The 27116-nt window shown below is 49.3% G+C and overlaps 2 protein-coding genes across 4 annotated transcripts in view; one reads left to right on the plus strand and one right to left on the minus strand.

Annotated features, from left to right (window-relative positions):
• Nucleotides 1-806: 806 nt before the first annotated feature.
• Nucleotides 807-26766, minus strand: Ptdss2 (phosphatidylserine synthase 2). 3 transcript variants are annotated; one of them, XM_052761025.1, is made up of 12 exons: nucleotides 26479-26766; nucleotides 22331-22432; nucleotides 13764-13846; nucleotides 9741-9808; nucleotides 5257-5391; nucleotides 4759-4809; nucleotides 4086-4199; nucleotides 3879-3997; nucleotides 2538-2652; nucleotides 2303-2448; nucleotides 2014-2199; nucleotides 807-1654 (listed from the first exon to the last, which is right to left on the minus strand). In XM_052761025.1, exons 1-12 carry the CDS (start codon nucleotides 26592-26594, stop codon nucleotides 1462-1464), a joined length of 1428 nt encoding a protein of 475 aa, XP_052616985.1. In that variant the 5' UTR covers nucleotides 26595-26766; the 3' UTR covers nucleotides 807-1461. The 3 variants fall into 3 exon arrangements, with proteins under 3 accessions (XP_052616985.1, XP_052616984.1, XP_052616986.1); XM_052761024.1 differs by lacking the exons at nucleotides 4759-4809; nucleotides 5257-5391 and having other exon boundaries at nucleotides 26479-26689; XM_052761026.1 differs by lacking the exons at nucleotides 4759-4809; nucleotides 5257-5391; nucleotides 9741-9808; nucleotides 13764-13846; nucleotides 26479-26766 and having other exon boundaries at nucleotides 22331-22355.
• The window catches only part of Ano9 (anoctamin 9), a 32380-nt gene continuing 31856 nt past the window's right edge, over nucleotides 26593-27116 (plus strand). The window contains exon 1 of the mRNA XM_052760119.1: nucleotides 26593-26673. Within this exon, the coding sequence (XP_052616079.1) occupies nucleotides 26593-26673 (81 nt within the window). The remainder of the gene's footprint in view (nucleotides 26674-27116) is intronic.

The following is a 27116-nucleotide window of genomic DNA, read 5'->3' on the forward strand; positions in this document are numbered from 1 at the left end:
GAAAAAAAAGAGTAAAGGGGTGGGGGAGTAGTACCTGGGGCTGGAGAGATGGGAGCTAACAACCTCTAACTTGGGGGTTGAGGATTTAGCTCAGTGGTAGAGCGCTTGCCTAGCAAGCACAGGGCCTTGGGTTCGGTCCTCAGCTCTGGGAAAAAAAAAAAAAAAAGAAAGAAAACAACCTCTAACTCTAGCTCCAGGGGATCTGATGCCCTCTTCTGGACTCCATGGGCACTTGCACTCATATACTTAATTAAAAATAAGAAAAAAAATTAAATATTTTTTAAAAGAATCTTTTAGTCAGGCATAGTAGCACAAACCTGTAATTCCAGAAACTGGGAGGCTGAGGCCGGAAGACTGGCAAGAATTTGAGGCCAGCCTGGGCTGTATATGGAGTTCTGTGCCACTCTGAACTATGCAGCAAAACCCTGTCTCAAAAACCCCCAAGAAACAACACGTTGCCTGAGTAGACTGAGACAAGCCTTGCACATTTGCATTTGTGGGACAACTCAACTTGTCAGAAGACAAGTGGTTTGTCATTGCATTCCCAATGGCTGCAACTGTAAAGCTAGCTTCAGTCATCTCCCATAGTCATTCTTCAGTGATCACCAGCCCCAGCCCGTGAGAGACAATGTGGCAGGCAGGGGACATGTCCTGAGCAGCTATGCCTGGCCCTGGAGAGCTGTGTCCCCAGCCCTCGAAGTCCAGTGAGAACTACACGCACACACCCAACTCCAAACGGATGGAGTAGTCCCGCCCCCTGCGAGGTCCCTGGGAGCATGGGGCAGAGAAGGCAGCCAGAGGCTGTGTACCTTCGCCATCACTTTATTTGTTCTGTCTGCTCAAGAGTACAACTATAAACTCGGGGAGCCATGGTGACAACAAACCCTAGCACCTGGGGTACAGGTCTCCAAGTTGGACTCTCTGACTTGGTCCCCCTCAAGGGACCAATCTGGCGACCTCCCTCCATGTACACAGCCTTCAGCTTAGAGTCGGGTTAAAAGAAGGCTCCAAAGGAAACGGCTCAGTACTGACTCCAGACCCACCACTTTGTAGCCATCTTGGTGGTGTGACATCCTTCACTTCTGCTGCTGCCAGTTGGGTGGGGCCACAGGGTCTCACGGGGCTTCTGTCTACCCCACAGAAGGTAGAGGAAGAGTGCCGAGATGCCTCTCCTGGCCTGTGCTGAGACTGAGCACAGGGAAACCATGGGCCAGGGCCTTGGCTGACCAGGACAGGGCAGGACCCTTGCTCTAGAGCAAGCTCCAGACTCACTGGTCAGCTCACAGCCCTGGAGAAGTGTCAGGAGCCAATATGTGCACACACCTACCTGCACACAAACATGTACACTCAGGTGCCCCTGGTGGAGCGGGGATAGACCCCCCCCCTCCTCTGATGCAGGGAGCATAAGAATGGGAGAAATGGGACAGTCCTATGGCACAAGGCCAGTGAAGAGGGGGAGGATCATGAGGCGGCTGAGGCCCCCTCCTTTTTAGCAGGTACACTGTCGTCATTGATGGCCCCCTCTTCCTCTGCAGTCCCAGTTCCTAGCAGGTCATCATCCGGCCCTGGGTGCCCATCCCCATTGTTGACGGCTCTGCCCTGGTGACTCTGCTGCTTCTGTCGCCGGGTCTCCTTGTACCTCATGGTGATGTCCCTGTGGGGCGGCAGAGCCACCTTAGCACCTGTCCTTGCAGCAGCCCCCAGCACGTGGCCCATAGACACCTGGATACTTTGCTCTGCAAGAGGTTACACCTGCTACAGTTCTGGGGCTGGCTGAGTAGAGGTTAAGCTGGAGTGCCAGCTACAGGCAGCAAGGCAGGCTACCTTGAACCTCAAGAACCTGGATCTACCAGGCAGAGCCGCAGAAACTCAAAGAGAGTACAGGGACCAAGGCAGCTAGAGCCACAAGACAAGGGTGGGGAATGGATGGAGCCTTGTCTGTATTCAAGCAAAGAGGGGGACAGACGTCACTCACAGTGAAGCCTGATGGCCTGGGGTCCCATCCCCACTCACCGCAGGAAGAAGCGCCAGACAGTCCATGTAAGCACCAGGATGGAGCCAAGAGTCCAGCACTGGGAGATGTAGAAGGGCAGTGACAGGGTGAGTGTGTGCGGGTCATACTTCACCACGATGAGCAGCTCTGTGACTGTGATGGCTGCCACCAGCCAGGCCTGCTGGCCCAGCTTCCTGTGGGGCTTCCTGCAGAGAGGCAGCAGCTGCCTGGCTTGCTCAGCACCCCAAATGCCCTTGGGACTCCCGGGCTCCTGCCTCCCACACCCTAGGCCTTATGGGCGGCCCTCACAGTTCATCCATGAAGTCATAGATCTCACGCATGGCCACACCACCCACGTTCACGAAGAAGACCAGCCGCAGGAGGACCAGGTAGTGTTCAGGGGGCATCCATAGCACAAACTTCAGGTAGAATGTGTTCAGCTCTGCTAGCAGGAACTAGGGAATGGGAGAAGGTCAGTTCGTCAGTTTGAGAAGTAACCATTGATGGTGTGTGGATACACAGTCACCAGGCTGCTGGGACTTACCACCAAGATGATGCCACACACGGCCAGCCAGCGGTGCAGGCTGGAGGCTGGCTTCCACTCAAAGCGCACCCAGCTGTAGGGCGTGAACTGAAAGGCAATCCTCTTCATCTTGCCCCTGGGAACCAGAAAGCCAGGAGCCTGAGGACAACGGCCAGGTCGCGGAGCTGCTGCCCGAGCTCGAGAGCCATTGCATACTGCCCTCAGCAGACACAGGCTCCGTCCTGTCCAAAATCCCACAGCTACTCAGGGGGCTATTCCCATACCCGAGGCACGCAGACAGGAGGGGACCTCATTCCTTACCGTCCCCCAATTTGTTTCTCTTTTGTGGTGCTTGGGACCAGGGTCTCAATCCTCTTGTCCTCTACCATCTCAGTGCTGGGACTGTCTTGCCTAGCTCCTCCAGCCTTTTTATTTTTATTTATTTATTTTTTTTTTTTGAGACAGGGTCTCTCTGTAATGTAGTGCTGGCTGTCCTGGAACTTGCTATGTAGACCAGGCTGGCCTCAGACTCAGAGAACGACCTATCTGCCTCCCGAGTGCTGGGATTAAAGTCGTGCACCTCACCTTTGTTGCTGAGACAAGGTCTTACTATATAGACTAGGCTGGCTTCCAATTCATAGAAATCTTCCTACCTTCCTGGGATTAAAGGTGTATGCCATTGTACCTGGCTAACTTTTAGTTTTATTTTTTTGAAACTAGGTTTCATGTAGCTAAGGCTAGCCTCAAATTTACTATATACCTGAGGATGACTGTGAACTCCTGATCTGCCTTTACCACCAAGTGCTGGGATTACAGCGCATTTGATTTATGTGGTTTTGGGGCTTTGAGTATGGTAGGTAAGTACTCTACTGAGCTGAGCTACATTCTCAGCCCCCACTTTTTCTTGGTTTAGAGACAAAGTCTCACTGGACTGCCTAGACTAGCCTCAAACTTTTGTGCTCAAAGAATTCTCCCGCATCAGCTCCCTGAAGCAGTGAAATCTATCAGTGTATGCCATCATTTCTGGTATCATTTCTTTTTTTTAAATCTCCTAAGTAGCAGAGAAACTGGGTATAAGGATACACACTAGTCCTCCCAGGAGTTGGGAGGTGGGGGCAACAGTCACCCTAGATGACACAGCAAATCTGTGGCTAACCTGGGCTGTATGAGAGGTGACCGAACACACCCACAGCCTCTTGAGAGAAGCAGGCCAGGGGCCAGATGGAGGAGAAACAGTTGACTCTCCACCACTCTAATGTCTGGAGGACAAAGACCATCTTGCCTGCCACCCTCCTGAGCAGCAAGGCCTTGTGCTTGGGGGCCCAAAGCTCTGTGGTTCCCTCTACAACTCCCAAGATGTACTTGTAGGTTGGAATGTTCCAGAGGCCCTGCCACTTATATGTCTTCAAGGACAGCCACTCGAGGGTCTTCATGCCACAGTAGATGCCCAGCCCGTTGCAGATGAGCACGTCCATGATCCACTGGGTCAGGAAAGGAGAGGTGTTAGCCACGGGGCCTGAGACGACAGGCCCAGGCCCACCCAGACTGCGCCTTGCCCGCTGCACCTACGTGGTCCCACCAGCACTCGCTGAAGTTGGGCAGCTGGTGCTCCAGGCTATACTCCAGGAACTCGAACATCACGCTGATGATCATGCACATCCACCAGTCACGGATCATGAGGGTCTGTGAGGTGCCAGAAAGCACCCCATCAGGCTTTGCCATTCACCCCTACAGACTGTGCCCTTCAAACAAACTACCCCTGCTTCCTGCCTCCAGCCCCCAGCCTGGGGAGTCCCTGGTATGTGTACTAGATGGGCAGCTGCCCTTCTACCTTTAAGAGTGTTGGTTAACATGGAGGGGCCCAGAGGTTTGGCACTGAGCTCTGCCAGGAGGCCTGGTTCAAGGTGTGTGCTGTTAACTGGTGGGCAGCACTGCTGTGGAGTGCACCAGGACCGCAGGCTGACCTGGCCTCCTGCCTTGCCATCTCCCCCGTCCCTTCCTAACAGGCGGCAGTGCTGGGGACAGGGCACAGATCTAGGTAGCAGGGTCAGCACTAGCACTTGAGTCCTACCGAGAAACCTGGAAACTTCCAGTATTGTACACACACTCTCAGGATGGCAGTGCTTCCTTACCAGGGCTCACCCACCTACCACTCAGGTCAACTGTGGCCCCAAATGGCCTGGAACATGGAGGAAGGGCAACTAGAGAGAACCAGGGTGTCAGGCCAGCTAGGTCACCCTACCTTCAGATACCAGCCAATGAAGTGTGCAGGAACAAAGCCATCCAGCTTGTCCTGTAGGTAACAAGGATGTGACCCTGAGGCACAGCTCCCGCCTCAGGCGGCTCCTCCCTCAGGCAGTCTCCTCCCCTGTGGTATCTTGGGCAAGTTTCCAGGGACCATACAACCTCAGGCTGTGCAGAGGCCCAGCGTCATTTCCCTCCCCCTCCCCACCCTTCAGGCTGATGCCAAGTCAGAGTCTGGCAAGTATGTTGTTATGTGGACACCTTCAGATGACCATGCTGGTAACAGAGAGCAGGATGCCTCTCTGCTGGAGCCTCACCTAACATGAACAGGACCATGGGCCTGGACCCCATGTGCAGAGCCACACCACACTGCCCTGAAGGAGCAGTGTGGAAAAGCAGGAGGGGGGCAGTCCTGCAGGGTACCCTGCCTGATCCCATACAGTGAAGGACAGTCCTGGGGTTCCTGAAGTCCTGCAGTGGAGGAGAACACCCCTACCCAGATGTTGTGGAAGGGGTCAGTCTTGTTGTCAGCATCATAGATGAGGCAGTTGCCCCCGTAGTCCCTCTCTGGCAACGGGACTCCCAGCCTGGGATCCACATACTTCAGAAACTGTCGGCCATCCTGCACTGTCTGCAAAGCAGAGCCATTAGCGTGGTCAGGCTCAGCAGGGCAGCCCGGATGGAGGAGTCTGCGGTGTGAGCTCTGTCTGGGTCAGCACGGCCCTTCCACTCCAGCTAGGGCTGGAGACCTGGGGGTGCCTTGAGTCCCAGGGAGCCATCAAGGCACAAATGCCAGGCAGCCCCCTACAACACTCTCTCCCAGGGGATACAGCACTAGATCCCTATCCAGAAGAGGCAGCCTACACTGCTGCCTTTCCACACAGTCCAGGGCCATGCCAAGGTCACTCTGCCAGGCACAACCCCATCTTTCTGGATATGCAGAGCTGATAAGAGTTCTGTCCCCTCAGTGGAGGAAGCACTTTTGGACGCAAAGGAGGAAACCACAAGCTAGGACAAAAGGAGGCTCAAAGGCCCAGAGACTCAATGATACAGCCGAGGTCCACAGAGGAGGTGGAAGTGAAAACACACCACAGACAGGACCAGCTCTGAGGCTAGCCCCTGATCGGAAGGTCAGGGTTCACCTGTTCCTGGTGCAGACTCCACAGATGGCCATCTTGCTAATGCCACGTGTCCTGAAAACTATCAAGACTTGAGGAAACGTTGAGGCAGGAATGTTCTTGAAACCACCTTCCAGCTAAGGTCCTGAGGCCTCAAATGAAGTCAGAAAAGGCGAGTTCTGGGCTTGGTAGAAGTTTGGAATCAAGGGGTACCTGTCCCTAGGTACAAAACCCCTGCTGCCCCTGATCAACATGCAGCAACCCTCTGACCCCGTGGCATTCTTGTGGAGGGCTGGTGAGCAAATGGGAAGTAGCCAGGCTGCAGAAGGACCTTCAAGAGAGAGTACTAAACTGCTATGACCACAGTCATGTTTTACACACAGGCCAACACAAACGGAGCTGCTTTCTGTAGCAAGGGCTGGGACACCTGACCAGCAAACCCAGTTCCCAGACTGCCGTCTCCTAAGAATCTCCTCCATCCTTCAGGAAAGGAACAGGGCCATGGGAAAAGGCTGAGTCCAGGTCTCAGGTAGGGGGTAGGTGCATACAATTGGAGCATCCTATGGTATGAGTCAGGAAGGGCTTCAACAAACAAAAAACCCAGAGCCCTTAAAGAAGGGAGTGTGTCAAACAAGATAGAAACTAAATGAGAGCTGCCAATGGCCTAAAGAACTTCAGTGAAAAACATAAAAGCAGTATTTGATTACAACCTGAAACAAAATAACTTTGAGCCACACTGATCCCAACAAATTATTAGATACTTAAAACATGGTAGAAAAGAGTTGGCCTTTCCTTAAGAGGAATTCCAGTAACACACAGACACACAACTCTGAGGTAGTGGAGCTCAAGTCCTGGCTCCTCCTCCCACATGGATAGCACACAGAAACTTCCTTCTAGAAAGCAGACAGAAATAGGCAGTAAAAGGGCACCATATGGAGGGGACACTGAGAGGTGTTGCATATCCACAATCCAGGCCAGTCTTACCAGGCAGAAGCCCCATGGACAGATAGATGACATATACCTTAACCCCAGTCAAATCCTAACAAACACATCAGACAAATTCTAATTAGCTCTGATGCCAAAGCCAGAAAAAACAGTTCCAGGAAATCAAAGACATGTGTCTCTTGAATATACATGCAAAGATCCTAGGCAAAATACGAGGAGGCTGAATCCAGACTACAGACGGGGTCATACACCACCACCGCATCTCAGGAATGCATCACAGGTACCGGTAAAAAAGTCATGCCAAGTACGGGGCGCTGCACACCTCTGACCGAAGCACTCGGTTAGTAGAAACAGGAGGACTACTGCAAGCTCGGGGCCAGCCTGGGCTACACAACAAGACCCTGTCTCAAAAACAAAGCAGAACAGGATACCCCAAGTGAACCACATTTTAAAAATTAATCAATATAAGGCTCAGGAGATGGCTCAGAGGTTAAGAGCACTGGCTGCTTTTCCAGAAGTCCTAAGTTCAATTCCCAGCAAACACATGGTGGCTCACAACCATCTACAATGAGATCTGGTGCCCTCTTCTGGTGTGCAGGCATACATGCAGGCAGAACATTATATATAATAAATAATTTTTTAAAAAATTAATCAATGTCTTGAAAAACCAAAAAAAAAAAAATTAATCAATATAAATACCATCATCAATAAAGAAAAACTCACATAACCATCTCAAAGCAGGAAATGCATTTGACAAAATCTAATAATAAAAGCAGTCAACCAGCTACAACTGAACTGCTTCCACTTGGTGAAGGCTTCTGGGAAAAGTCAGCGCTCTCAGCACGCTCAGGACAAACAGGCTAGATAGTCCCCTAAGATCAAGAACCGGTCAAGGAGGTCCATGTTTGTACTCAATACATTGCTGGAAGGCCCAGCTAGGGGAGGCAGGCAAGAGTAGGAAACAGAAGGCACCAGACAGCAAAGAAGTGTCACACACAGGCCAACACAAACGGAGCTGCTTCTGTAGCCGAGGACTGGGACACCTGACCAGCAAACCCAGTTCCCAGACTGCAGTCTCTTAAGACTGTCCTCCATCCTTCAGGAAAGGAACAGAGCCCTAGGAAAAAGGCAGATGGCACGAACTAGAAAACAGCAAATCCTACAGAAGTACAGGAGCTAATAAGTCCAGCAAGGCCACAGGGCACGAATCAACATGGAAATAAACTGTATTTCTACATACTATTAACAAGCAATCCAAAACAAAACTGAGAAGACAATTCCACTTAAGAAAAGCATTAGAATGAGTAAAATACTTGGGAATAGTTTAATGGAGGAAGTACAAAACTTACAGTATGGAAACTATAAAACACAGTAGGAAGAAATTTAGGACCTAAATAAATGGAAAGACATCCCGTGTTCGTGGATCGCAAGACTTAATGACGTTGTGATGGCAGTATTCTAAACTGATCAATGCAACCCCTGTCAACATCTCACCTGCTAGGGCTGGGTGTGGCTCAGTAGTAGAGCGCTTGCCTAGCATGCAGGAGGCCTGGGTTCCATCCCCAGCACTGCAAAGAAAGAAAAAGAAATCTCATGGGCTTTTACATGGCCGGAAAGTGAGTCTATCACTCGTTTGGAAATGTAGATCAGCCGACACAGGGCAATCTTGAAAGAGAAGAACAAAGTGTGGAAGACTGCATTGCCACCTGACCAACCAGACACCCACCAGCCTCTGCAGAGCTGCCAGCCCATGAGAAGCAAGGTCAGCCTGAGAACTACATAGTCCAGAGGAGCCCAGAAGATGTGAACCTAGGTGTGCTGTGGTGTTTTCAAGTGGACCCCTGGCTCCTAGGAAAAAGACAAAACCAAGAAATGCCACCTTATACCCATTAAGATATAATTCCATTCACCAGCAGCAATTACACTCTGAGCACTCACACAACAGAACTGAAAGAAAGGGTATAGAGCAGCAGGAATTCTAAGTCAGTGCTGGTAGGATCCAAGATGGCACAGCCATGCTGGAAAACAGCCTGGCAGCTCCTCAAACCGCTGAAGGCACATGTGTGATGTGACCAATGAGACCACTACGGCCTGTCTAGGACAGAAATGGAGGTCTGTGTCCATACAAGGCCGGATAGGAGTGTTGAAAGCGGCTTGATTCATAACAGCTCCAAATGGGAAACCAAATGCCTCTCAGGTCTGCTGAGTGGGCAGAATGCCATCCTGTATGTCTCTCAGCCACAGGAAGAGGCACTGTGCCAATGATAGGGCTGGGTGGACCTCAGAGGTATGATAAGCTCACATGGCTCACATGGGCTGTTCTGAGACAGGTCTTGACAGATGGCAGGTGACTACAGGGCAGAAGAGACTATCAAGGGATTTGAGTGAGTTTTCTAGAGAAAGAACTGTTCTGGGCCCTACTACGATGTTTGTCCATGCACAGGGACTCGGCCCTAAATAACTCCCACAGATGGCACAGTAACAAACCCGGCCACTCACCCATGAAGCTCAGAGTTCAGTGAGTGAACCATCAGTGAACACAGTGTGACACTCCATCCCCGCTCCACCCCCTGGTGAGCTGCCAGCCCTACCAGCTCTGTGGGTCCCAGGTAGGCCAAAGTTCCTAAAGCTGCAGCTGCTCAGCTCCAGGCCAGGGGCAAACCTGCACATTTCCTGTCCTGAAATCAGATGAGCTGTCTTCTCTACATCTGTCCCTGCTTGTACACAGACATGGCAGCAGCCTCTGCGGGCACCTACACTAAGACAGTCCTCCATGTGGGCCCTCCTGGAGTGAGACAGTTTGTAGCTACCTATGCTGGTCCTGCCTGGTGGCTTCTTGCCAGGACTCTGGGGACTGACAAGTCAAGGCCTCCTCTGTTATCTATTCCTATTTTATCAACCAAGGAAAACTGCTTACCTGGAAGAGGATGAAGATGAGAAACAACTCGTAGACCACACTAACACACAGCCAAAACCGCCAGTAAGCTACAACAAGACAACAGCAATGTCAGGGGCTCTGCTCTGGGGCTCTAGGCCCCACCCAGCCGCAGGAGGTTCTTGATCACAGACAGTATTTTTTGGGGGGGCGGTCAGTGCTCAGGTGTCCTTCATAGAATTTTTATAAGCAAGGCCTAAATAAATTTACACAGAGATCTTCTCTCTGAAATGCTTCCTCTACTCCAGTCCTGAGGAGTTGGTTTCATTTTGCCTTCCCACAGAGGTCCAGAGGCCTATAATGTTGGGTAGAAGAGGTGATGACAGCATCTTGCTCTTTTATCTACTACTCATGGGGCTGACCTGCACCAGGTTCTGCTGGACACCCTTTTCAGGGATGAGAGAGAACCTTGTAATTCTAGTATGTTCCGTTTTTAATCATGAATAAGTATAAAGTTTTAGTCTTCTTCATTTAGGAAGGTGCTTTAACACAAACCGTATCAGCAGACTTCTGATATTCAAATACCCTTCACCCTCAACACCACCATGGTACTGAAGAGCCAGGGAGGCTCCAAGCATTCAGGGTGTGTGACCTATCCATTTGGTTGAGAATGACCAACCCAGATGGGAACATGATGGGAAGCTCTTAATGGATTTGCTCATGTCACTCGGATACAGATGGAGGTTATGCATGTTCTTCCCACTTAAAGTGTGGGAAGAGCCTGTGTGAAAACCTTCACAGCTCTAGAGGTGCAATGGCAGCTGAGGGCGGCAGGATGTCCTACACCACCGGAGTTTGTGTAATGGGTGGGGGTGGGGGTGCTTAAAAGAAGAGCCAGATACCTAAAGCCACACATTCCAACAGGAACATTTTTTCTTTTTCTTTAGTTTTTCAAGACAAGGTTTCTCTGTGTAACAGCTCTGGCTGTCCGGGAACTCACTTTTTAGACCAGGATGGCCTTGAACTCAGAGATCTGCCTGCCTCTGCCTCCCGAGTGCTGGGATTAAAGGCGTGCGCCACCACCACCCGGTCCAACAGGAACATCTATCTTATGTCCTCAATTCTGAGGCTGACACCATCTCTTTGCTATTGCTGTTTCCTGTCTTTCCCATACTCTTTTTAAGGAAGAGCCCAAATCAGAAGCTGAACCACCTGAATCCTTGCCTCCTTTAGGCCCACCCCTAAATTTCCAACTGCCTCCATACACCCCTCCTAATCTTCTAATCTCTGGTGGTGATGTCAGTGTCCCCTGTCCACCCAAATATAAAATGTGAGAAAGGAACACAGGCAGTTTAGCAGTGCTGGGGATGACATCTGAACCCTAGCTTTGGACACAGCCACTGATAAAAGAACTAGGAAAGGAGCTGGGGTTGTAGCTCAGTGGTGGCACACTTGTCTAGTAAGCATGAGGCCCAGGGTTCAGCTCCTAGCACTGCACACAAACAAAAGCAAAAAACAAAAACAAAAAAAATTAAACCAAGGAGGGAGGCTGTTTCAAAAGAACCAGGACCTATTTCAAGGTGTTCACTTGGAATCCAATTAAAGTTTCCAAATAAAGCAACTCCCCAGACAGGTCAGCTGAAACCTCATTTTGCTGCTCTAATGAGGCCAGGCAAATAATGGTCCCAGCTGAGGCAGCCTGACTGGGTCCTCCTAAGTGCAGACCAGGAGGTAGGGGCGAGGGCAGAGGCCTGCAGGAAACCTCCCTAGAGTGGAACACATTTGAGCTGTCCCTCCCATGGTGCTACTTGTTGAAGTCTCACTTAGCTACATCACAGGCCTTTTGACTGGCGGCTCTGACGGTTCCATGCTCAGTATATTAACACATAGTGAGGGGGAGCGGGGAGATGGCTGAGGACAGACTTCCTGCATAAGTAAGACAAGGAATGGTGAGGAAGCCTGGAGCTTATGCAAAGCAACTACAGCGGAGCGAGAGAAGGCAGGGCAGAGCTCTCAAAGTGACGCACAGGTGAGCATGCACGTTAAGAGGGAGAGGACTCCTGGGCATGGTAACACAGGCCTTTAATCTCAGCACTCAGGAAAGAGACAGGCAGATACTGAGTTGAAGACCTGACTGGTCTACAGGGTGAGTTCTGGGCAGCCGGGGCTACACAGTGAGATCCTGTCAAAAAAAACAAAAGAGGGAAAAGACCAACATCCAAGTACTGGGAGCTAGTGCAACAGTCACTTGGCTCAGAGGCCAGTGGGAGCCTCCAAAAGCTCTAAACCCTTCCAGACACGGTGACTTGAGCTTGCCAGGGTAGAGGGCTTGTGCCCCTGGACTAGACGGTCTTAGAGACACTTCCAGTGTCCAGTCTGGTCCCATCTGTCATGTTCACTGAGATGCGGCATCCAAGAGGGAGAAGTATGCCTTCCCGGATGGGCTTACAGCCCTCTTCTTCCAAACACAGGACAAGCACTTAGCAATCAGTCCCACCCCCTTGTACACATGTAGTTTTATTTTAACAAAGCAATGTGTACAACATTAACACCTAAAACTGAGCATCTTTCCTTTCCAGTGAAAACCAAATGCATGTGTGTGTAATAATCATAATTCAATTACAAAACAGAGAATGTCAACTCCAAATAAAATTCTGTAGGTTCTGTTGATTTTCCCACTGTATGGTAGAGCTCAAGTCATCATTAGGAGAGAGAGACTTATTTCAGAAGTGCCATCTGAAACATCACAATTAAACGTGTCAAAGGAGAAACAAAGCAAATTGGGCACTTTTTAATTATTTTGCTTTTCTGGGGCTCTGCTCCAAACCCTACTACTGAGGCAAGGCTGGCTAGGCCCAGAGGCGGAAGCTCACTAAGACTCTGAGGCAACTCAGTAATCTAGCAGCAATCACAGACCACACAGCCTCCTCGGATCCCCGAAGGTCCCAGCTCAGAGCTTCTGAGCCACAGGGGAGTCTTGTCTTGTTCCCAGCTCAGAACTGACTTACTCTTGGCAGACATGCCCCATCTTGAAGGCTAACAAGCTCAGGGATAATTCCTTATCTCTGCTCCTACAGTGGTTTGCTACACAATCAGGTAAGTACACAGAGACATATGGGCAAAACCTCAAGACTGCCTAATTTACAAAACAATACAAAAACAACAAAAGGGGCTGGAGAGATGGCTCAGAGGTTAAAAGCACTGACTGCTCTTCCAGAGGTCCTGAGTTCAATTCCCAGCAACCACATGGTGGCTCTTAACCATCTATAATGAGATCTGGTGCCTTCTTCTGGCATACAGACATACATACAAACAGAACACTGTATACATAATAAATAAATCTTTAAAAACAAAAACAAAAAACAAAAAACCACAAACAATCAAAACCTAGGAACCAGCAGTGTTGTGGCACTCACTTGTGGTCCTAGTTTTAAGGAAGGGAGGCAAGGGAATTCCTTGAATCCAGAAATTGGAGAATAGCCTGAGTAATAGTGAGACTCTTAAAAATAGGTAAATAAATAAATATACACAACACATCCAAATTTAAGTGTTTATTTTTTAAAATGCCTAAAAAATAGTTTCTGTATTTCCACAGTTTATACTCCCATTGAGACAGGAAAGAAACATGTTTCTAAACATATGATGAGGCCCTTGAGTCACATCAACCAAATTGTAGCCTCAGGGGTCTCCTAGTCTGAGCTCTGGGCAACTGAGGAGAAAAGTGGGTGGTGGCCTGTGACCTCCAACTGAGGTTCACATGGGGCAATTTGATGCCAGGGATTTGTCAGAACTTTGGAGAAGGGGTGATGGAGACAGCACCCAACAGGACCGCTAGCTCTCCAGCCCTCCTATGATCCTAGGGCACCCTGGTCTTGCAGGAAGAAGGTGAGAGCCATAGAACAGTTGAGGAACAAGTGGAGGAAGTCTAGTCAGCTATCCCTGCCATGCAGGTAGCAGCCACAGGAGGAGCAGGGACAGGACATTCACATCCAGCGGCACAGACACAGCAGCTGCTCAGAACAGAAGGGCTACGTAGCACACATGGAGAAAGAAATGGCGAGTTACCTGGATGAGGTCTGGAAAATGGCCCGTCTTTGGCTTGTGTGACTCCAAAACATAAGAAAACCAAAATACTGGCCACAATACCTCTGCAAATAAAGAACAAACAGCCCCTCAGTGTGCGCAAGCTTCTTCCAGGCAGAGGTGGGAGGCAGCAGGGACCCCAGAGGACACCCATGTTAGCCAGTCCCTGGCATGCAGGATCAGGTGTGAGCAACAGCCCACACTCAGTCTGGCAGCCACTCGGCTGATGCACAGAGTCACTTCCCCTCTCAGATGTCCTTGGGTTAGGCTTCTCATGTCATTTACAGTGTCACCACTCATCCACTCGGGCACATGATGATTAGCCCTCATAAAGCCCTTGAAAAATGATGATGGGTCTTCACATCGCTGTAGGCTCCTCAGGTGGTGACAGGCTGGTTTTGGTGACCCAGCTGGAAGCAGGACCCTCAGCCTGTCTGAAGACTTCCCTGTTGCTTTCCTCACAGTAAGAATATGGCTGCAGGCTTGGGGAGGAAGGCCCAGGGGTCAAACACCCCTTGGTCTCCAACTATAGTCCCCATTATCTACCTGATCTGTTTCTTAGGACTCTGATGCTGACCCTGAGCACAGCTATTCTCTACAGAGCAATCCTCTACCCCCTTGATGAGCTCTGGGGAAGGAGCAGGAAAGGTGCAGGGCTTAAAGCTTCCTCAGGTAGAGCCCGTCCACGTGGGATTTTTCTGCATGGGAACTATGCCTCTTGCTCCTGTTTAATGATTTAATCACACATCTCACTATGGACTCCTGTATATGAGATTTCATGCTTTGGGTAATATTCCAACATCACTTTACTGATTTTGTTGCTCAGCTTTTTGCTTTCTTTTTTCCAGCCTTCGCTGTCCTGGAACTCGTTCTGTAGATCAGGCTGGCTTGAAACTCAGAGAGATCCACCTGCCTCTGCCTCTGCTTCTGAGTGCTAGTACTAAAGATACACCACCACAATTTTTTTTAAAAAAAGAAAACATTTTTTGTTTTGGCACACACCTTTAATCCCAGCACTTGGGATATAGAGGCAGGCAGATCTCTGTGAGTTCAAGGGCAGCCTGGTCTATAGAGCTAGTTCCAGGACAGCCAAGGCTACACAAAGAAAGAAACTCTGTCTCAAAACCCGCACTCCCTCTACCCCCACAAAAAGAAAATGTTTGAAAAGAAACCACATCTACACTGAACATGTATAGACTTTTTCCTTGTCATTGTCCATCACGCACTGAATCAGCTCTGTAGGTAACAGCCACATTTTATTAGCTAGTATATGCAGTTTAGAGATGATTTTAGTAAATGGGAGATTTGTGTGCTATACACTGAGAGCACTGCATGTAAAGGATTTGAGTGTCCGCACATTTCATTATCTCTGGAGGATCCTAAAACCAACACCCACAGATATCAGGGTAATTGTATGTGTGGAGATAGGTTGGTGAAGGCAAGTGCATGCCATTCTCTGAACTCAGAGCCTAAAGCTAGCCTTACCCTAGTGGCAACAAGTACACCCAGCACCAGATCTTGGCTTCTAGTGTTCTGCAGTGAGAGACCCAGACTCCTTGGAGTCATTGTAAGGCCAGGACTGAGGCAGAAAAGGCCCACAATGGGCCTAGAGGTTCCTGTTGTGTCTGAAACTCAGAAAAGCCTACAGTGTTCTTAGGTCATTTGACATCAACGGCCTTAGTCAAAACTGAGCAGCCAGCAACAAGGTATGGTGGCGCATGCCTTTGATTCCAGCACTTGGGAGGCACTCTGAGTTCAAGACCAGCCTGGTCAACAGAATGAGTCCTAGGACAGCCAAGGCTACACAGGAAAACCCTGTCTCGAAAAACAAAACAAAAGAAACAAAATTATTTATTTTTATGTGCTTGGGTGTTTGGCCTGCATGAATGTCTGTACCACATGTATGCAGTGTCTAGAGAGCCCAGAAGAAGGAATTAGAACTAGAGTTGTGAGCTACCATGTAGATACTCGGTTCTTTGGGAGAGGAGCCAGTGCTCTTGCCCACTTAGCCATCTCTCCAGTCCCCTTTCAAATGTTTTCAAAGTTGGGTTGACCCCTCAGAGATGAGGCTGGTGGATACGGGAAGCTGAAGTGTTATAGATAACATATACTACTGTAACCACCTGTTAGCTCCGTATTGAGCTAAACCTGAGTTTGTTTCTGATGTCTCCCAGAGGGGACAGTTCTGACCTCTGTCCTTGGTGACATAAAAACTCCGCTGGTTTCTGGCATCTGTCACAAAGGCACATCAAAGACACAGCAGCAGCAACTGTACAGGTACCCATGGGCTCAGCTGTCATCCAGTACATGAGCTCTTGCAGCGTCTCTGCCTCTGTTCTTAAAGACTTCAGCCCCTGGCACTTCAGGTGTCTCAGTGTATCTATAAATTGATTCTCTTGTCTGGACGCCTTCCTTCTTAGGGTCCTAGTCACCATCGCCATCTAAGATAGTTTTCGTGTGTGTGTGTGTGTGTGTGTGTGTGTGTGTGTGTGTGTGTGTGTGTCACTTGGAATGGAACTCAGAGCCTCAACAATGCAAACACAAATGCTCTAATGCTCTACTATTGATCTCACCCTTAGAAGCTTGATGCTGGACCACATGTGAACACAGTGGAGCTGGAGTGATGGCTCAGTGGTTAAGAGCTCTGGATGCTTGCCCAGGACTCAGGTTTGATTTCCAGCACCCACAAGACAGCTTACAACCATCTTTAACTTCAGTTCCAGATCTGTCATGAGCACTAGACACAAAAATGGTGCACAGACACAACACACACACATAAAATTAAGAAAGAGATATTAGTTCCCTAAGTTTCTTTCCAACGTGGACAGGCCACTCTGCATCCCTATTAGTAAGGGATGAGCCGCTGTTGTTTCAAACCCTCACCAGTTCTTACATTTCAGTCCTCCCTGCAGGTGTGTGGGGGCATCTCACTGTTTTAAGTCTGAGATGCCCTGTGATGTCAAGTGCTGCACATTTCATATGCTGTTTCCCTCAGCTTCCTCCTTGGTAAGGTAGCTGTTCAGGTCTTTCCCCCTCCAAGATTTCTTTATTTATTTGGTTTTTCGAGACAGGATTTCTCCGTTTAGCAGCCCTTCTCATTTTGTAGGCTAGGCTGGCCTCAAATTCACAGAGATCCACCTGCCTCTGCCTTCCGAGTGCTTTACTTTTATTCCTTTTAATCAAATGTATGTATGTGCATGTATGTGGGAATGTGCACGTAAGTGCAGGTGCCAGGTGTTAGATCTCCTAGAGCTGGAGATGGGTACTGAGAACTGATCTTGGTTCCACCAGCAAGAACAGTATGTACTCTCAACAGCTGAGCCGACAGCTGAGCCGTCTCTCCAGCAGTCTGTCCAGGTCTTATTTTGGTTTTTCAAGACAGTGTTTCTCTGTGTAGCTTTGTGTCTTTCCTGAAGTCCAGGTCTTTTACTCAGGTCCTTACCTTTCTTTCTTTCTTTCTCTCTCTCTCTCTCTTTTTTTTTTTTTAAGATTTATTTATTTATTAAGTATACAGTGTTCTGCCTGAATGTTTGCCTACAGGCCAGAAGAGGGCAACAGATCTCATTATGGATGGTTATGAGCCACCATGTGGTTGCTGGGAATTGAACTCAGGACCTCTGAAAGAGCAGCCAGTGCCCTTAACTGCTAAGCCATCTCTCCAGCCCCCTTACCTTACTTTCTAGAGAACGGACTTCTCATGCTGTCCAGGCTGGGTTCAAGCAATCCATACCTCAGCCTCCAGAGCAGCTGGGAGCACATGTGTGTATCAACAGATTTTAATTGTGTTTGCTCTTTTAAAAATGTGGGTGGGTTTTTGTTTTTGAGAAAAGAGGCAGATTCTTGCTATGTAGCCCAGACTGGCCTTGAACTTAGGGTTCTCCTCCTTCAAACTCCTGAGTTCTGAGATTACAGGTGTGTGCCATTATGTCTGCCTTTAATTTTGTACAACTTTTTAAATTGTAGATGGAATGGACACTTCACCAACTGAGTGAGAGAGCCTAAGTGCCCCATGCAGATGATAAATCATGAGCATCTGTGTGGCACAGCACAACAGTCCAACAGTCCACAAAGACACACACCACTGCCGTGGAGAAGAAGCCAGACACAGAAGAACAACACAGCAACTCCACTCCTGGGCAGCAGCAGGCACACAGGTTAGGTGTATGTACCTCAACTTACCAAGTTGTAACTTTATTAGAAATGCATTAAATTATAGGCCACGGTGGTGGTGGTGGTGGTGGTGGTGGTGGTGGTGGTGGTGGTGGTGGTGGTGGTGGTGGTGGTGCACGCCTTTAATCCCAGCACTTAGCAAGCAGAGGCAGGTGAATCTCTGTGAGTTCAAGCTTAGCCTGGTCTAGAAAGTGAGTTCCAGGACAGCCAGGACTGTTACTCAGAGAAACCCTGTCTCAAAAAAAAAAAAAAAAAAAAAAAAATAGGCCAATAAGGTTGATTTGAGAAGAAAAAAAATTAAACAGTGGTCTGTGCCTGGAGTCCTGGCTCTTCAGGAGGCTGACGTAAAAGGATTACTTGAGCCCTGGATCAAGAACAGACTGGTAGCTGGGCGTGGTAAAGCACACCTTTAATCCCAACACTTGGGAGGCAGAGGCGAGTGGATCTCTGTGAGTTCCACATCAGCCTGATCCACATAAACAGTGAATTCCAGGACAGCCAGAGCCCTGCTCGAAAAAACAACACACACACACACACACACACACACACACACACACACACACACACACAATCCAAAAATCAAGCCCAGACTGGCAATACAGTGACCACCCCCTCCTCCCACATCTCAAAAACAATGATACACAAGTTGAAATTAAAGACTTCCCAAAAGGGGCTGGAGAGATGGCACAGTACTTAAGAGCATTGGCTACTCTTGTAGAGGACCTGGGTTCAGTTTTTAGCATCCGAATCAGAAAGCTCACTGTAACTGCCTGTAACTCCAGTTACAAAGGATCCAATGCCTCTGATATCTGTGGGCACTTATATGCACAGAGTACACACAACTCACACAGGCACACATATATACACATGAAAAATTAAATAAATCTTTAGAAAAAATTTAAAAATAGCTGGGCGCACACCTTTAATCCCAGCACTTGGAGGCAGAGGCAGGCAGATTTCTGAGTTTGAGGCTAACCTGGTCTACAGAGCAAGCTCCAGGACATCCAAGACTACACAGAGAAACCCTGTCTTGAGAAACAAAAAAGAAAAATGCTAAAAATAAATGCTGGGGGGAGGGGGGCTGGAGAGATGGCTCAGTGGTTAGGAGCACTGATTGCTCTTCCAGAGGACCTGGGTTCGATTCCCAGCACCCACATGTCAGTTCACAACTGTCTGTGACTCCAGTTCCAAGGGATCTGACACCCTCCCACAGACATATACGAAGGCAAAAATACCAATGCATGTAAAATAAAAATAAATTATAAAAAAATATGAATAAATAAATAAATCTTGGGGAGCTGGAGAGACAGCTCAGTGGTTAAGAGCATATGCTGCTCTTCCAGAGAACCCAGATGCAGATTCCAGCACCCATAAGGCAACTCACAGCTGTCTATAGCTCCAGGGGATTCGACACCCTCTTCTGGCCTCTGAGAACACTCACCTATCCTAACACATAATTCACATAAATAAAAATATTTGTTTAAATGAAAAATAAGCAAGTCTTGGGGTTGTGTCTCTGAGCAAGCAAGAGTGCTTGCTTGGTATATGTGAGTGTCTGAGTTCCATCCACAACACCGCAAAAATTATAAAATATTTTCTATAAGGCTGGTGAGATGGCTCAGCAGGTAATATGGATGTCACTAAGCCTGACAATTTGAGTTCAATCCCTGGGATCTGCATGCTAGAAGGAGAATATTAACTCCTATAGGTTGTCCTCTGACACTTGTGCATATGTGCATTGTATACACTTGAACACACATATACATATACACAAAGGAAACAAATGTAATGAAAAAAAAATATTTGACACATGAAGGCTACCCTAAGGGCATAAGAAAACTCCCACATATTCCCAGGGAGGAGAAAATAGCAGATTCCAGGCTCTATCAAAAGAATTACAGGCCAGAAAGGTCACTTCCTTCATGCTCTTAAAGACGAAAGAGGGAGACAAAGAACATGAGGAATGAGTGTCTAGTGTCCCCTGGAGGAGCAGTGAGGCAGCTCCCCTGAGCTCAGTGCTGGAGGAAGAGTGGCCTCATCCACACAGGTCCACAGTGCCACCCTCCTTAAGCTTGGGGCTCTGAGCTCTTGGACTCTCCAGGGTCTGGGTCACCTAGTATTGACAACAGGACCAACATATTGGGTGGACAACAGCTCTGTAACTGCTCTGGCAGGTGCTTGGTGACCATTCCAGAACACCTTTGCGTGTTCCTGCTCTTCCTTGAGACAACTCTTTTCCAGTGACCTCAGAGCTGGGCATCTTTAGCTAATTTTACTTCTCTTATAGAGAAACCTTTTGGGATAAATTCTAGGCCCCTAAGCCATACATTCAGCCCATGGAGAACACCTTCTGAGGTGTAGCCATGTCCCATCTCTTTGGACTTCTTACTAGCCTTGCAGAAAGAATGCTACTGACCCTCCATGCCCAAGTACACAGAGATGAATTCAGAGAACTCCAACAGACTCAGACCCAGTTTTGTTTTGTTTTTGAGACAGGGCCTCACTATGTAGCAACAGCTGTCCCGGAACTCTCTATGGACACCAGGCTAGCTTCAAACTCACAGAGACCTGCCTGTTCTGCATTCCCAGTGCCAGAAGGGTATGTACCACCATGTCCTTTTGGTTGTTTTTCGATACAGTCTCACATAGCCCAGTCTGGTCTTGAACTCACCATGTGGCCAAGATTGACCCTGAACTCCTGATCCTTCTGCCTCTTGTTTCCCAAGTGCTAGGTTTACATGTATGAGCAATCATACCTAGTTAAGACCAGTTCTATTTGAAAATTCCCTCTGAGCAGATGTAGGCTCAACCAAGAGTCTACAGCCTCCATATCCTAGGGGCTAGTATGTGCAGATGGTCCCTCTGCCAGGACCAGGACAGGAAGGGCAAAACAGACCCTGCCTAGTGGCCCAGGAAGCACAAGTTCTTCTCTCAGTACTAGCTCAGCTCCTTAAGAGCATGTTGAGCTTACAGGCCTAGCCTGGGACTTAAGAGTGTGATGGAAGCCTTTCCAAGAAAGAGGGGAGAAACAGGCAGGCCTGTAGATGAGAATGAGCAGGAAGTGCCAGTATAGGCCCAGCCAGACATGACGGACTAGAGAAGGGCTGGTGGGCCTGGAATCAAGCCATCTCAAGCTCAGAAAACATGAGGAAACTCCTAAGAAGCTGATTGTGAGTCGGAACTTACTAAACAGTAAAGAAAAACTCGCAGAAAATGGGCCAGGAATAGCTGGGAAACCAGCTAGAGAGAAGGTACCTGTATTGCCCAAGAAAGGCAGATGGGAGCCTGTGGGTCCAGCAGCCTGACGGCAGTGTTTTACCCATAAGAACCCAGCTGTACCCAAGGGCATAAGCTCCATTACAAAGGTTCACTGTTGGTGGCTCTACATCCCAGACAGGCTGGGTATCCTTATGTCCTAGAGTCTACCACATTGATGGTGAGCTGTTTGATGTGATGTCACTCTCACAAGACCCACAGAGATTGGGGAGGAGGGAATGACTACATCCACATGTTCACACCATACTCACTATTACCCCATTCAATTCTTTTTTTTCTTTTTTTTAAGATTTATTTATTTATTATGTATACAGCATGTATGACTGCAAGCCAGAAGAGGACACCAGATCTCATTACAGATGGTTGTGAGCCAACATGTGGTTGCTGGGAATTGAACTCAGGACCTCTGGAGGAGCAGTCAGTGCTCTTAACCTCTGAGCCATTGCTCCAGCCCTACCCCACTCAATTCTTATAGCAAAGTACTAAGACTTCCATTTTCCAAAAACAAAATTTTGGCCTACAAGTGTCAGGACCATGGAGGTTCCAAAAGTCTGGAGGGCAAACAACTAAGGTGGCACTGAAATCTTAACAGACTTCTGACATCTCCCTGTGCCTCTGCCTACTAAATCCTCTCTGGTCTCCTCTCTAGCCCTCCCAGAGCAAGAAGGACCTGTCTTGCCAGGCAGCATTCCAGGGCAGATACACAGGCTAGAGAACTAGAGGAGCAATAGGAAAGCCTGTCAGTACTCTGTATGCTGGGCACTGGCCTCAGAACAGTGCCTGTGACCTGCTGCTCTGGAGAACCTTGAGAAGCATGGTCACAGGTGGTCATGGACTGTCCACCTGGCCTCTTACGCAGTTTGTTTAAATATTTAGAAAGTGCTGGCATCAACACCACCATAGATGCACACCAGCTAGGGGGAATCACCCCGAAGGCTGCTGCAAAACACCCTATTACTTCAAAGTAGGGTCCTGGGCAAGAACTACTACACAGTGCCAAGGGAAGGTGCAGAAGCTAGTCACTTTGACGTACAAGGAGAATTCAGATCCTGGGCTGGCCAGAGCACCACAGAGCACCACACCCTCCGCACATAAGCAGTTACCTCTTAGTGTTGTAGGCTGTATCCTGAGGTGTTTCTTCCAGGAGAGTCACATAGCCCAGTGCACAGGTGAGGATGAACAGCACAGTTAAGGTGTGGGCACGCCTGAATCCAAAGCACACAGGTAGTGTCAGAGCAGAGGTTACCAAGGACTCGCCATACCCACTCACCCAGCACAGCAGAGGGTCTGACCTGCACTCCCGAGCTGACTGACCATTCCCATGGGTACCAGAGGGGTTGGGATGTACTGCCTACAGCACAGGTAGACAGGATCACATAACCAACACAAGTTAAACATGGAAGGCTTTCCCCATTTTCCTCTAGTTCTGAGGAGTGGGCCTATGGCCTTACATATGGCAGACAAGTACTCTACCACTGAGGTACAATCCCCAGCTCTTTTCCATAGAGCTTAAAAAATTACTCCAGCTCCTTGGTTACTTGGTTCCTTTACTGTTATTTTTTACTAGTACACTGATCTTCCCATAGTTTTTGAAGTAGCCAGTAAGCTGAGGGCATCCTTGACTTTTCTTTTCTTCCTTTCTTTCTTTCTTTCTTTTTTTTTTTTTTTGGTTTTTCAAGACAGGGCTTCTCTGTGTAGCCCTGGCTGTCCTGGAACTTACTCTATAGACCAGGCTAGCCTCCAACTTACAGAGATCTACCTGCCTCTGCCTCCCAAGTGCTGGGATTAAAAGTGTGGGCCACCACCGCCTGGCCGGGAGTACTATCTCTAACTTCTCTTAAATATACCAGGAATATCTGAAAAAGAAAGAACACCTTTCCCCTGAGGTAACTGTTTGCCCTATCGTTCACATAGTCACCAAGTACCTGGCCTCCCCTGACCTGGGAAAAGTAAAGCAGCAGGAAGGGGGATCCAGAGGCAAGGGCATCAGCCAGACAAACTCACAGCAGGTAGACTTCAGAATGTATCAGTCAATGATCGCTAAAGAGCAAGCTCTACCTTGCTGCACCCTGTCTAGCTCACCACACACACACACACACACACACACACGCACACACATGTGCATAACAGATTCCAAAGGCAGGTCATCTTTCCCCTTCCAGAATGTCAGCTTTGTGCAATGGTGTGCTTCCTCCTCCCTAGTGTGGGCAGACACTGGGAGGGTCTGGGTCCCATGACTAGGCCCAGGATGAGAGCTGACCTATGTAAATCTTGGGACTTCAGTCACTGCATGGGGCAAGCACGAGGACAAACTGGTTCCTTGCTATGAGTGGAAAATACCCAGTTGTTGTTCCTCCCTAGAGATGACCATGCTCCCCATGCTGAGTGGGAAGGAAGGCAGCCCTGCCAGAACCAACCAGGGAAACATGAGGGTGTTGCCAAGAAAGGGAGAAGGCTCGCCCCAGGTCTGCAAGAGGCTCCTAGCCTCTTACACTGGCCTTCCTGGCCTGCTGACCTGATAGGTAAACAGGTATGAGTTGTCAAATCATGTTTGCTAGATGTGGGCAAACCTCGGCAAGCCCTAGTCCACAGTGATTATCCACACACACCTGAAGCTGCAGAAGTACAGAACTATTGAGGATGCACTGGTGATATCTGCCTCAACTCACTTAGAAGGTTCACCAGAGGTCCCAAGCTCTAAGATTCAAGCATAGACTACCAATTCTCAAATTGTCACAGATTCCATGCTGGTGGGAGTAGGTTAGAAAGTGACACTGGGGGTCTGGAGAGATGGCCCTGAGGTTAAGAACACTAGCTGTGCCGGGCGGTGATGGCACACGCCTTTAATCCCAGCACTTGGGAGGCAGAGGCAGGTGGATCTCAGTGAGTCCTGGTCTACAAAGTGAGTTCTAGGACAGTCAGGACTGTTACACAAAGAAACCCTGTCTCAAAAAACAAACAAAACAAACAAACAAATAAACAACCACACCAGCCACTCTTCCAGAGGATCCAGATTGGATCCCTAACACCCATACAGCACCCCATCAGTCTGGAACTATTAGTCCCAAGGACTAACTATCAGATCCAACGCCCTCTTCTGGCTTCCAGGGGCACTGCACACATACATGGTACAGATACAGACAGGACATCAGAACACATTCTAAATAAAGCTCCAGGACTGTGCTAGCGTCTGAGCCCCTGTTTAGTTTCCTGACATATCTCCTAAGATAGTAATGGCACTCGGTAGAGGTCTCCAAAATACACACTGAAGAATGACTGGATGAATAAATGAATATAAAACAAGAAAGGTAAGCCAGCTGCCCACTCCAGGATTCTTTCTCCAGTGGCCATCAACGATAATGGGGGAGGGTGGTGCCTCCCTCCTGCCGAAGAGGCATGGTGGGGGCTACCTGACAGAGAATGATGTTGAAATATCCACTTGAGTAATGTATAGTCCATCATGAATATAAGGCCAATTAGAGTCCTTTATTTAAGCAGGGGACCAAAAGTAGGCTCCTGCCACAAAGAACTCTTGGCCCTGAAGGCAAGCCAGAGTTTATAAAAACAAGAATCAGGTGTGGGCCAGGGATTTTACAGGAATCATTTCCCTGAAAGGGAAGAGGAATCCTTTGTCCTGTCAGGCAGGATGTGAAGGAGATGGTATGGGGTCAGTTATGGGATTAGAAACCACATGTCCTGTCAAGCAGGATGAGGTATGGGGTCAGTCCTGAGGTCAGGACAGCCTGACTTCTTCTGGGTCATTTCAATGTCCAAAGGACCTCAACGGTCAGAGAAATCCATTGGCACTAGCTCTGGCCCCATACTCACAACTTCAGTTGCCCCATGCTTTCTCTTCCCCACCCTCCACCCTGGATTTCACTATGTAGTTCTGGCTGTCCCAGAACTCACTGTGTAGACCAGGCTGGCCTCAAACTCACAGAGATTCACCTGCCTCTGCCTCCCGAGTGCTGGAATTGCTTCTTTCCCTTCTAATGTTTTCGCAGTCACCAGAGGGCATCATATTGAAAAGAAGTACTGGTTGGACCCCTTGCAGAAGCTGTCCATAACCCGGAGAAAGCGCTACTAATATAAGATGCAAAGCTATCTCCTACACCCACCCACTTTCCTGCTACTTCAACTGTATCTCACCAGAGCCTCAGCTACCACTCCCTCTTGCAAGCCAGAGATACAAGCCAGAGTCCCTCAGAGAATCCTATCTGTGTAATGGCATCTTCTGAATTATCCAATCACTTTCGGCCAGGCTTCTCTCACTCTGATTAAATGTGCTCTCAGCACTGCTACTGCTGTTCTCTCAAAGCTACTTCCACTTAGTATCCCCAGTGGGTATGCATTTGTCTCTCTGCACTTGGGTCCCACTTATCTACAGGACCCACCCAGTATTGCATAGGTGGGTGGAAACAGCCATCTGAAGTAAAGACCGGTAAAGCTTCTGGGCAATGATGGTGCAACCTTTAATCCCAGTACTCAGGAGGCAGAGGCAGGTGGATCTCTATGAGTTCGAGGTCAGCCTGGTCTCCAGAGTGAGTTCTCAGACAGCAAGAACTATCACAACAGAAAAACCCTGTCTCGAAACACACACACACACACACACACACACACACACACACACACACACGGCAAAACCATTCCTCTCATGAAGCATGCTCTCTGGTTTATGAGTTTTGTCGTTTCTCACAAATGAGGAAAGGTGAAGGGTTAGTCCAAGGTCATGGGATCACACATTTGGCTGGTCAGCCAGGGCGGTGACATGGCCCTTTAAAGGAGCAAAGCACCTGCAATTCCTAGGCACTCACTCAAACTAAAGGCAGAGGAGGCAGCCTGACTCCAAAACTTGTCAGGGGCTGAGCTGTGCAGGCCAGAGTCACTGAAAAAGGTAGCAATGAGCAAAACCTAGCACACAGACATGCCATACCCATCAGGCCAGTTTAGGGCAATGCCACCGGGGAGGAGCAGGGGACGCCAACTGTCCAACGGAGGGGAAGCCTGCATGTTACTAATGTGTGGTGGCGAGGCCTTCCAGAGCTCATTCCGGGGCTCCCCCGACCCGAAAAACACTCGCCATCTCACACGCAGACGACCACGGGGGCGGGAGGGGGGGGGTGTTCCACCGGCTTGCCGGCCTCTGAGCCCCGGTGCGCCGCTCCCCCGACCGATCCTGGCCTTGACGGTCCCCGACTCCAACCCAAACCGCCTGTCCCAAGCCCGGACCGGGACGCGGGGAGCCCCTCACCAAAAGAAGGTGTTGGTGCCATCGTCGTAGACCTCGGACTCGGTGCTGCGGCGGCCCTCGAGCAGCGGAGACCCGGACTCCGAGCCTCCGGCGACTCTGCGCTCGCCCTTCCGCATGGCGCCCGGCCTGCGCAGCCCGCCAGGCTGCGGGCGGCGGGCAGGGGTCGCGCTGCCGCCCGGCGGGGTCTCCGCGGGAGTGGGGCGGGGCCGTGAAGCATTGTGGGACGCGTAGTGCGCGCCGAGCCGCAGGGCATGCTGGGCGCTGCCGGCCGGGTCCTGAGCTGCTACCCGGGGAGGGACGCGGTCCGGTTGCTAGGAGACCGGCCGCGTGCTCCGCCTTGCTGGGAGACTGTTCTAGCGTGTGGCAGTGGTTGGTGTTGATAGAGTTCCAAAGACAGGTGTCTGGGGACGCAAAGAGAACCAACTTAAACTGTTGTGGTGGCCCTAGCAAACGAACTAAGCACCCGAGAGGCTGAGGCAGGACGATTGCACCAATTCAAGGCCAACCTGGGTTACATAGACAAACCTTATTTTAAAAAGTGGGTGGGTGTGCTGGAGAGATGGCTTAGCTGTTAAGAACACTGGCTGCACTTTTAGAGGACCGGGTTCAGTTCACACCCACATGGCAGCTCACAATGT

Source organism: Peromyscus californicus, unplaced genomic scaffold, assembly GCF_007827085.1.
Source record: "Peromyscus californicus insignis strain IS unplaced genomic scaffold, ASM782708v3 Scaffold_4__1_contigs__length_199733344, whole genome shotgun sequence".
NCBI lineage: Eukaryota > Metazoa > Chordata > Mammalia > Rodentia > Cricetidae > Peromyscus > Peromyscus californicus.

Excerpts from the sequence above, each read along its gene's own strand:
- Ptdss2 (XM_052761025.1), bottom strand. The coding sequence starts at position 26,594 with ATGCGGAAGGGCGAGCGCAGAGTCGCCGGAGGCTCGGAGTCCGGGTCT. Across the intron at positions 22,433-26,478 it reads GGCACCAACACCTTCTTTTG|GCGTGCCCACACCTTAACTG; the intron begins GTGAGGGGCTCC and ends CTTTGGATTCAG. Across the intron at positions 2,449-2,537 it reads TGTGTGGCATCATCTTGGTG|TTCCTGCTAGCAGAGCTGAA; the intron begins GTAAGTCCCAGC and ends CCCATTCCCTAG.